At 39.5% G+C, this 12,154-nt stretch overlaps 1 protein-coding gene and 1 long non-coding RNA gene across 5 annotated transcripts in view; one reads left to right on the plus strand and one right to left on the minus strand.

Moving 5' to 3' along the window:
• Positions 1-12,154, plus strand: part of LOC5574548 (scavenger receptor class B member 1) — a 494,233-nt gene that overhangs the window by 56,016 nt on the left and 426,063 nt on the right. For all 4 annotated transcript variants that reach the window (XM_021844301.1, XM_021844303.1, XM_021844300.1 and 1 more), the window contains exon 3: positions 8,469-8,632. In XM_021844301.1, coding sequence (XP_021699993.1) covers positions 8,469-8,632 — 164 coding nt within the window. The remainder of the gene's footprint in view (positions 1-8,468; positions 8,633-12,154) is intronic.
• LOC110676432 lies at positions 3,750-4,614 on the minus strand. The gene is made up of 2 exons (XR_002500379.1): positions 4,079-4,614; positions 3,750-4,044 (listed from the first exon to the last, which is right to left on the minus strand). It is a non-coding gene; the product is annotated as an uncharacterized LOC110676432 (long non-coding RNA).

Below are 12,154 nucleotides of genomic sequence, written 5' to 3' on the forward strand. Positions count from 1 at the left end.
TTAATGATTTTATCACTATCTGCTAAATATTTGGCCTTTTTTCCTTTACTTGTGTTTGTGAGTGTTTCTGCTTTAATGTGTATATCTCGATTACTTTTTAAAATCGACGTAAGTAACTTCCATACGGTTTTGAGAAAATTAATTCAGAAGAATCACAACCTGTCTTCTAAAACTGTTTTGAAATGAATCACCCTTTTAACATTTTTTCGACGTGTACATTGCTTAAATTTTACATACAATGAGCTTGCGTTCAAAAACTATAGAGTTCCTATTATTTCACACAAGAATTTTATGACAAAATGATAAGCCATTTTATTCAGTTACTTGCGACGTTTTTCTACCAGTGTAAAATCGACTCAAGTAGTGTTTTGTTTTGATTCGTGGTTAAGTCACTTTGTCTCTCCATACAGCGGGGTGGCGAAAGTAGTGGTTAGGTTACGTAAGTTAAAAAAATCTTACTTTCGTCGTTCTGTAAATCCGAAAATTAAACGTTCTAAATGTGAAAAATCGAGTTGGTTCAGAGTAAAACCTGTAGAATTTCTTCTGCGAAACACGTAGGATCGATAAAGTAAGTTTGTATACTTTTTTGACTTGAGTCTATATGAATAAGTTTTCGAGATATGTATTCATTAGATGGGAATTTCTCCATATTTTGTTTAAAATATTTACATTCAAGAGTCGTCGATGCAATATCATCAAAATTCAGTTCTGAAATCATTGCTTCACCTAACTTTAAAGAATTTGAGAATGTGTGGGTTAAATCAAATATTGGTAAAGAAACTCATATTTTTGTATCAGTTTACTTTCCCCCCCCAGATCAGGCTTGTAAGTCAACATACGAGAGTTTTTCCCTGATAGCAGAAGAAATCATAAATCAACTTCCTCCCGAAAACAAGGTGCATATTTATGGACGATTTCAATCAACGTTATGCAGATTTCGTTCCTGATTTTGAAAACGAGAGTATTCTACTCCCTGTTGTTGGCGATAATGAAACTTTGCAATTTATTTTTGACAAAACTGCATCCTTAGGCCCTTATCAAAAAAATCATGTAAAAAATAAACAAAACTGTTACCTAGATTTTTTTTATTGACAAATGTGCATGAAGATTTCTGTGTAAGTGAGTCAATTTCACCATTAAGGAAAAATGAAGCGTTTCACACGGCAATAGAATATTCTATGTTTATGCATATTTATCATACTCCTCACGAATATGTATAAGAGAATATTTTCGATTATAGTAGAGCCAATTATACTAATATTAGACTGAAATTAGATAACGCAAATTAGCAATCTGTTTTGAGTAATCAAAATAATATTGAATCGAGTATACTCAACAAATTTATAGTATATAAACACATAGATATTAAGAACACAATGTAATTTAGAATGGTCTACAAAATGTTTGACGTCAAATAAATAAATAAATAAGTACGTTAAAGTTTACCGAATATGCCCTACAATCGCGCTTAGACTCGAGATGTGTTATCCCTCTCTTAAAAGTTACACTAGTGGCTTAAAATCTACGCTATTCCATTCACTTTATAATCATCGATATTATTTTTAAAACTTGTTTCAACAGTCTTCTTATATTGATAGTTCAAAAGAAGGAAAAAACTTATCCCTATTCAATAAAACCAAGTTTTAGAATATATAAACATTTGTTTACAACTGAGGAAGTTGGATCGCAGTCAGAGATTTTTTTTTAAAGAGTTTAGAGCTTACCTTAGGAAAAGAAGAAAATAGTACACACTCACCGCGGATTCGTCCTTATCATCACGAGCCTCATCCTCTTCTTCCTGTTACTGCTGGTCATCAATCGACTGTTTGGAATGCGTCGACTTGGCATCGTCCTGTTCATTATCACTTGCACCGGACGCAGCTGCCTGGACTGTTGGAAAATACTTGCTAGAAATTTTTGTTTCCAATTACGTTGCACAATAACCAGTCAGAAATGTTGGCGGCCGGCGTTTTGACGAAACGCTTTTCCGCTGTCACCACTTGTAGCGGTCCGAGCTCCGCGGCACTGGTTTTTCGGATTATTTGATCACTCAATTCCTTCTCCTCACAATGTTATTTATTATTGCAGATGTTCACACTAAAAGTCTTCACAATTCACTAGCTTCCCGCCCTTAGAATCGTTCTTAAGGAATCGATGGAGACACTTTCACTTTTCCCTCGATTCTGATCGCGTATGTGGGTGGTTCCACCAATTTCCCGAAATATACTTTATCCACCTATACTTTATCCACCTTATATCACTATCAAACACTCTCGACCCGAATTGACCCGCTCGTCGATTTGGCAGAAAATGCCCACTGAACTTTGAACGAAAATGTCGAAAACGAACGCCACACCTCCTGGAACAGACCGTCAGAACTGAGGCGTCGTACACACCCGGACACCTCCTGTAACGAACCGGCAGAACTGGGGACTGGGGACTGGGGACTCACCGCCAGCGATCGGGGCATTTTATCGCGCTCCCGCGGGGAACTCAATCTCCCAATCTGAAAATAAAGAGAGAAAAGAAAACAACCAAAACGAGCGTCGCTCTGGCTCGGTTAGTGCAGCCATGTGACCGAGACCTTGTTGGGGCGTTCAGTCGGCGCTGTCGGGTGACAAACAAACAAAATTAAAACAAAAACATTCTCCGGCATTGGAGCACGTTAACGAGCAACAAGCAGTAAGGTTCTTCTCTTCTGCTTACATCGCTTGTTTCTAGTTAACCTAGTGAAAACCCACATCTGATGAAATCCACTAACTTGCGTGGAACGTCATCGAAAAATAAGTTCTTTCTTAGATCAATGGTGATCATTGATCTTTCGAATTATTCAATACGGGGAGGGGAATGCTTCCTTCGGTCGGCAGGACCGCTACAAGCGAACAGCTCACATTTGTCACTAGCAGAATCAGCAGATAGATCGCCAAGGTACATTGATGTTGGAAGTCCATCCTCATTTCGTTTGGCATTGACGAATGACCAAAATTGTTTTGGATTTGTTCGGAGATTCTGCTCAGTTCAACGCTTAAAGCGGGCATACAGGTATGCATTATAGCTCCTGTACTCGCTGCAGGATTGGTTGAAGTGCAGTTTTGATTCTTGTGAACGGTGAGAACGATACAATCGGAGGGCAGCAGAGCGGCGGCGCTTAAGAAAACGCAACCGATTGTTTGACCATGGCGGTTTGCTAGGCGGTCTGCGTAGCGAAACATGTTCCGCAACAACTTGCATCACGGAGTTGGTGAAAAATTCAACAGATTCGTTAACATCCTCTATGCAATCGAGATGGCTCCAGTCAATTAAGCACAAGGCAGAATTCAGTGACTCGAAGTTTGCTTTCTTGTAGTCAAATCCAGTATGGTCGAATAATGCTTCATAGGTAACGGGTAGTGGACATGAACCAACTAATTCAATCGGAAGGTTGTTGGAGCTTAATGTCGTCAAGAAGCTGCTCACTACGACAGCTTTCTGTGCAACGACGTGTGTTTGTGTGTTTTTTTATTTTATTTATTTATTATTATTTTTTTATTTAAGAAGATGGTAAATTGCATTTACGAACTAACCAAGCGTTTAACGTTCGATATGAGCCTATGCATGCTATAAAACAGTGATTCTCAAAGTGGGCGAATTCGCCCCCCTGGGGGCGATTTTCACGCTCAAGGGGGCGAAAATTTGTAAAACATATTGGAAGTACACAAAGACAATTCCAATTCCAGGATAGCTTATTGAGCACAAAGAAAACAAGCTAGTCCATTCCTCTGCAGACAGCTACTGACTGATAACTCAACTAGCAACTGCTGTTCCTTTTATTACATCCAGGTATCTACAATTCATTAATCACTAAGCACAGCATAGCATACCTCCTAAAACTGCCACCGACGATACCCGTATATTCTACCTACGGGTGCGACACTACAATCCCAACACTCCTCCTTAGTGTCGTCATCCGGATTGCTCTACCAGTCGCCAAACTCCTCGTCCAGGTTCACAAAGCTCTTGCAGGTTCTACCATCTCGTCCATCACAAAGGTCGTCCAGGTTCTACCTTCCGAAGATCACAAAGGTCGTCCAGGTTCTACCTTCCGAAGATCACGAAGCTCCTTCTACTTATCTACCACGAAGTTCAGGTTCTACCTCCTAACGGATCACGAAGCTCGTCGAGGTTCTACCTTCCGAGGATCACGAAGCTCCTCCTCAACTCGAGCCCTGTACAAGTGGCCCGACTCCGATGCTTGTACATGCTCCGACCAATCAGCAGCTCCTCCTACGGATCCCGTGCGGCGTTACACGGCTTATGCGGCCGATCCTCCTGTAGGGCACACTCGCAGATGAACCGTTCCTGGGCCCATAACCTATTGGAAGTACACAAAGACAATTCCAATTCCAGGATAGCTTATTGAACACAAAGAAAACAAGCTAGTCCATTCCTCTGCAGACAGCTACTGACTGATAACTCAACTAGCAACTGCTGTTCCTTTTATTACATCCAGGTATCTACAATTCATTAATCACTAAGCACAGCATAGCATACCTCCTAAAACTGCCACCGACGATACCCGTATATTCTACCTACGGGTGCGACACTACAATCCCAACAAAACAGAATTTGGGGGGCGAAAAATTCAGAAAGGGGGCGAACAAGCAAACACGAGAACATTTGAAAATAATTACTCATAACCTTTGGAGGACTCACATTTGAAGGTCCAAATTCCAAACTTAACTATTCCCAGGACTATTTTACCATAGATCGTTATATTTCTAATCTAGGTCATTTTAAAATTATGATAGACAACACTTGATGTTTGTGTTATGCATTCAGATATGTTAATATCATGTGAGTTTTAATAATAGTCAGCAATTGAGAATTTCACAAGATTTTCCAGATGCCCAATATTTTATATAAGGAACTATTTGTATGTGAACTTTGAGGTTAGGAAATTAATATTTCTGGCGTCCAGATTTTCACAAAAAAAACTACAGTACTTATTTTGATGTTTCGGTTTCACTCTTTCTAATCAGTTAGGGTACAAATCAAATTGCATTGAAAAATTAGTTTGAAAACATTCTGGATTTTCATATAATATATTTCTCAGGATTTTTGGATTGGGTCAAAAAAGCGTTCCCAGAACGTTTCAAATACTTATTATTCACAATTTCTTAAAATGATTGCAGTAATTTTAGAAATAACAGATAGGTCCGTATGAAATCACAATTCAGAGTGAGACCTTCCAAAAACGAACAGTTGCAAACATAAAAACAGAATCTATGCAGTTCTTCCAAATATGACATATACATGTAAAAAGAAATGCGTTTGCTCGGAAAATATTGCATTTGGTTCAGTTTTGAAGAATTGCGCCTCCAACTATGTCACAAGGCGCCTATGCATACATTACATTTGATAACTTGAAGCTGGATCGAACTTTTATCGACTGATTCAGTGCCCTGTAATCCACGCAAGATATTGTTAAAATTGTCATTATAAATCACAGTCCTATAAATCATTCCTAGTAATTGTGGGTTATTGATATTTATTTTTTTTAAATGTACAAAATAGTTATTGTATTATAATTCTATGGACTCGAGGACATTTTTTGGCGTACAGTGCTTAATTAAAATATTTGAATCACATATCAGGGGGGCGATTCCAGATAAATATTGGCCTCAAGGGGGCGAAAGTTGAAAAAGTTTGGGAAGCACTGCTATAAAACGTTTGACTTTTACTGTGTGACCTGTTTTCAAGTTGCCCGTGAGAGAGAGCGAGACAGCACTGTAGTGAATAAGCCGTATATTTGATTGAAAATGGTTTAACGTGCATTCGAACAGTTAAAGCTGAAGCGAATTTTGTGATAGTGTGGTCATCATTCAAATAGCGTGACAGGACTTGATGAATGATGATGATGAATGGCTATAGTTGTACACTCAGAAACACGGGTAGTCACAGAATGACTAAATTTTAGTAATTTATGACTATTTTCTATCTGCCTCTCTTTCATCCTGCAGGGAATTTTATTCCTAGTTGTCAATTCGCCTGGGTTGAAGCATCGCTAAGCTTCAACCCAGTCGAAATGACAGTTAGTGTGAAAATTCACAGTAGAATGAAAGAGAGGCAGATAGAAAATAGTCATTAATGCATAAACTTTAGTAATTCTGTGACTATTTTTATTTCTGAGTGTATGAGTGGTCTGTATACGAAAGCTCCGAACAGGTAGAAGAATGGAAGAGAATGATCAGATAGGGCGAAAAAGAAAAAAGCGAATACCGATTCGTGTGTGAGTTTTCGGTCATGGAGAAGGAAAGAAGATCTTCAAGGCCCAAACGCAATGATAGCGGAACGGCAACGGAATGCGGAACCGGTCCGCCAGCAAGAATCACACCATCTCGACTGAGCTGTCAATGGATGAAAGTGAGCCAACACTGAATCGACAAGCAAATTATAGTTCATGCTGGCGAACCGGTTCCGCTTTCCGTTGCCGTTCCGCTATCATTGCGTTTGGGCCTTCAGTCTTGAAAGTAGTTTTGTGTCGAACAGTATGGTTAGCGCGCGATATTCATTTAGATAAATCGGGAACTGTGTTTAAAAATTAGCTTGAACACTACAAGCACCAACACAAGGCGCACAGTAAAAGTCAAAAGAACAAATGAATTTATGGCGCGTACAGAGGCTCATGGAGGCTTGTCAGGGGGTAGCTTCAAGCATGTGCTAGAATAAGGGCATAAGTCGCATGGTCGATTTCTCTTCATCGTTCCTCTCTTCTGCGAATAAAGCCTGATTCGCTGCTGACAAGTAATTTATTGGCCTATCTTGATGCATGGAAAATTCCTGCAAGGAATCGATCAAGGAAGCGCTTTTTTCTGATCGCAGTATTGACTTCGCAGCACCAATCTGGAGTTCGCCGGTTGGACTTCCGAAGCAAAGTTTTGAACGAACTAACTGTCATTGCTCTGCCGGCTCGGCTTTTATCTCGACTGTTTTTGAAAACAGTCCAACATCATGTCGACGGAAGAAGTTTCACTACAACGGAGGATTTGTCAGTTCGAGCGCGCCAAAACTCTTCCGATTGAAATTGTGTTGGCGGCGCTTAAGGTACAACTGTTTGCTATCCATAAATGATGCTCAATTTTGTAGTTTTGGGGATGTGATATCGGTTCTACCGGACAGAGATGAACTGAACATGACTGTTGTTAGCAAGCATATGATCCGATAGATCACCGAATGACCGATATGATATAAAACAGAAATATTTTCTTTTCAACGATAGTTTGAACATAGATTGTTCATGGATGCCACGATGAGTCTATCGTGTGTTACCTTAAGTTCGTTGATAAAGAAGAGGAAAATGATCGAAGTTCTTTTTCTGAATTTTATGGGGATGCACAATACGCAGTTGAAAAGAACTGTCAATTCAAACGAGAGTCGCCTTAGAAAATTTCTGCAAGGAATCGGCGAGAAAATTCTTTAGCGATTCCTGTTCAGCAGCAAATCAGGCTTAAAGTTGCAAACTTTTTAGCAGTTTTTCACTTCAGGATACTAGACGGCGATGCAATCTTGCACCCTGAGAAGAAAAATTGCCAACAAACTTGCATCTTGCTACCTTTATTCACAGAAGAGAGAATCGATGAAGAGCAGTCTTCCCAAACGAACACTGTACACGTTGGTTCAGTCGGTTTCGTACTCTCCTTGTACTCTGTTTTCGTGTGCAAACCGAAACGCTCGAAACTGAACCTAAACCCAAACATGTGTAAAGTGAACATCGGTGCAAACGCCGGTTCGAAAACCGGTCAATTTGTACCTCGATTGCAACAGCGGTTCAAATTTTCATGCAAATCTTTGGTTTCATTCGAGGTTCAGAACGATGACACAAACCGACAGACAGAAAATAGGGGGGCTGGGGGCAAGAAGGACACCTTAAGATATATAGGTTCAAATCATGGTTGATTAGTACAATTTTTGAAGATTATTCCAGTGTAGGGGCAAGCTCACCACTTGTTCTAAATGATGTTATCGATAGATTTCAAAAATATAAGAAACACATGATGATTTGAGATTATTGAAAATGTCCCTTCTTATGAGGTTTTTAAACGAGGCACGGGGCAAGAGTGCCACTCGTATGGGGCAAGAAGACCACCAGAGCAAAATGCCACAAATTTTGTATATTATTATTTCCCCGCCTAAACGATAAAAGTAAAGATAAAAACTGAGGGATAAAAGTTGACTTATAGTTAAAAAGTAACAGCTATATTAAACAATTGAAAATCATCAATACTGTGCGGAAAAATCACTTCGGTTCTGGTCATGAAATGAAGAGAAATCGGTCATGCGACTTCCGCCCTTATTCTAGCACACGCTTGAAATTTGAAATATTCTTTGAATGAGTGGACGATGGGAATTTCGTCAGGGTTACGTCTGTTTGTCTGCGGTAAAATCTACCAGCATTGTAATCTGTTTATGTTATTTTTTTTTCGTTTCAGAAACTAATATTTGAAAACGGAGGAGAAATATTTGAGCTTTGGAGAACGCCGCCTGTTGACCTGTACATAAAAATTTTTTTGTTCAATGTAACAAATGCTGAGCAGTATCTGGAAGGGACAGCAGAGAAAATGGTTTTTGATGAAGTTGGACCTTACGTATACAGGTAATTACTAACAATCTTATGAAACAATAAAAACCAACAATAATCGTAATTATAATATTGTGTCTCTCAATCGATTCGATTATTTCGGTGAGCATTTGAAGGTTCAAATATTAAATTATTGTCGACCACCTCGCTTGATGCTACGTTCAGACTAGAATTGATATTACGCATCAAAACTAGATTTATGTTTTTTCTGATGTGAAGTGAGTCTATATTACGTAAGATCAGCTCTAGTCTGAATGAAGCATAAGGCCCTACCTGGTCAACCATCCTATGCACTACTTTAAATATATTTATTGAATAATACAAATTTATGTCGTTCATACTTAACTGCTAATTTCTTTACGTATACTCATGTATCTGCATCGTTCCATAAAACCTATAGAAATTTCCTTTGTCAAGCACATGATATGTACCGCTATACTTATAAGTGTACGAAAAATTGATCAAAATATCAAATTACTGGTGGAGTACATTATTTATATTGTATATCCACTTAAATGTTGGATTATCCCGGCTATTTAGAAGACTGTTTGAAACAGTCGTCGGAAATCGAGGGAAATCTCAATGTATTCCATCCAGTTCAAACAATTTTGCCAATGTTTTTGAAACACATATTTAATTAAGATAACTATACATACCTTATGCGTAATAAACTATTGCCAATTATTGAATTGTTTCATTAAACCTGTATTTTGAGCATTAAAAACATGTATCACAAGTTGAATTTTGATCAGTGAAACATACTTTTATAAACAATCCATCCAACCACCCCTCATTTTCCTAGCCGTGCAGCTGGCAGCCGAGTGTCAACAACGCCAAGTAACCACGGAGCATTATATTATTGCTTATATAAAGCAGCTGCATTGCCGTAAGCCTACCATTAAAGTAGTTTAAAAATGGAAAAAGGCCCTGATATAGTCGAACTGTCCTTGTTGCTCTACTTGAAAGAATAGAGGTGCTGGTTTGCGCGCGAAAATCTTCTCGCTCGTTGTTGCTGCCAAATCTGACAGCGACTGTTTCACCGACCGATTAAAACGACGACTGTTTCAAACGGTCGCGAACAGTTAGGAACTGAATGGTCAATACCTGGGAGGGAGGCACCGATACTGCACACGAAATATTGAACAACACTTTTCCAAATTTCAAGATAACTCCCGCTCACCAACGACAATCAAGGCAGGCTTGGGAAAAATCGCTAGTTTTCTTTTGTTGTGTACCTTCGATCTTTCTGGACAAATTTGGAAAAAGGGCCATAGTTTGATGTGCATTTAATTTTAATTTTGATTGGAAAAAAAATAAAAAGATGCGTTTTTCAATACATTATATTCAATCAAATAAGAAGGTGCTATCGTGGCATTGCTTTTGGGTGTGCAGGAATTAATTTTCAATCGATTGGTGTCAACTTTGTTGAAATGCAAAAATATGTTTTGATCAATTACGCGCTTTTTTCATGTTTGTCCATTCTTTAAGATCTGGGCTCACAGTGACAGTTCGTGACAGCACAATCTCGGCTCACTATGACGTACATAAAGTTTGTATTGGTTTCTCCCTCCCAGGTCAATACTTTATGTGAAAACCGTAAACAATTTAAATTTAGTTAAGCAATTGTTTTTTTTTTCTATTCACATTAGAATTATTGCAGATGGGACTCGTTATCCGAGTATTTCTCTCACTAAACCAGCCTATGGACATGCCCTATACCAACTGCAGCGATTTGCAGTAGACAGGATGTCTCAGGCCCGATCCATCTGACAAGCCAATCGAGCCCTCTGTCACCATAGAAGATGGTGTCTCCATCGATGTCGATAGCCTGCACTAAACGCTTGAATACCCGCATGGACCGATGCACGAGTTCACTATTTGACGTTTGAGCGGTGCCGTGTTATTTACGTGACCATGGGCAACAAGTGAATTCGGCACCGCTCAAACATCAAATTAGTGAACTCGTGCATTGGTCCATAGTAAAAAATGGGACTGATTTGGGATGCGCTTACTTTATTATCGTGCACTTTGACACATAGTTGTTCAAGGTTACGATCGATTGCAATGTACCTTTCCTTTTGCAGCTTTCAGTTATCAACATCCAACAGTAATATCACAGACAAACAGACGTCACACTCTCATCGATGTCCATCGACCACCTTTTTAACGGTCGAATCAAACATATGGTACGTGACCAATCCACCACCGCAGCGCTCGCATCGTTTTTGTTCGTGTTTGGCGTTTACACACTACCGCCATCTGTTGATCCATCGACCAGGCCAAACACAGTTATTTTAACATTGTGCGTACATATACTTCGCAACAATGATTTTGATCGCGATTTGTTCTAAGTGTAACGTCTGTTTGACTGTGGTATTGCGAATGTTTATTTAAATCCGCAGACTGTCCAACAAGTTGCGCGCCGGTGGCCCATGCGCCGAGTTGTGCGCCAGCCAAAAAGTAAATAAAGAAGTGTCAAAATATCTAGCCGAGGAAGTGAATCACTTCTAGGGCTCGAGTGCTAAACTGGAGAGTGAGCATAATTGTTTAATCGATAAAAAAAACGTATGGAAAAAAAACGTTCGCACCTTTTTGTTTTCAACTTGTAAGTGATTTAAATCGTTTTAATGACCCACAACACGGCGCATAACCGATCGGCGCGCAACTTATTTGGTGGTCTGCGGTTTCGAGAAAAGATTCGCAAAGTGCCCAACAATAGTACCAGACCGTGGCTTCTCGAGAAGCTCAATAATAATATCTCTTGAAGTTCTTATGCTGTATAGTGGTGATAGAGAATGAGAAAATGATTTTCCTGAATTCAAATTAACCGTTGCGGTCGGCCCTATAGAAGGCTTGCTGAAATCGCAGTACGTGACGGGTGGAGGATTTGAAAACTATCAATGAACATAATTTGGTACACGAATAGAAGTAATAAACCATAGAAGAAGAATGTCGCTGGCGTCGCAGTAGCAACATCTTTTGCTGGCGGAGATAGGCGGGGCTATAAATGTCAACGCGAAAATGTATGCAGTTTGACACTAAGGTACCCAACATGTTTCTGAGCGAGAACAAAGGGAACACCAGCGACATTATTCTTCTATGGTTTATTATTTCTATTGGTACACGTGATGAAGGCAAATGGCGGTTCTCATGATATTTATAGATAATCCTGATAAGGTGCCTTCCTTAGCCGAATGGTTAGAGTCCGCGGCTACAAAGCAAAGCCATGCTGAAGGTGTCTGGGCTCGATTCCCAGTCGGTCCAGGATTTTTTCGTAATGAAAATTTCCTTGACTTCCCTGGGCATAATGTATCATCGTACCTGCCACACGATATACGAATGCGAAAATGGCCACTTTGGCAATGAAAGTTCTCATTTAATAACTGTGGAAGTGCTCATAAGAACATTAAGCTGAGAAGCAGGCTCTGTTCCAGTGAGGACGTAATGCCAAGAAGAACAAGATGATAATCCTGATGTGTGTCAGATGCTTTCCTGTTTCGCGGCATTTGGTGTTGCAAACAGTGGTGACAATATGAA

This window comes from Aedes aegypti, chromosome 2, assembly GCF_002204515.2.
Source record: "Aedes aegypti strain LVP_AGWG chromosome 2, AaegL5.0 Primary Assembly, whole genome shotgun sequence".
In the NCBI taxonomy this organism is placed as follows: domain Eukaryota; kingdom Metazoa; phylum Arthropoda; class Insecta; order Diptera; family Culicidae; genus Aedes; species Aedes aegypti.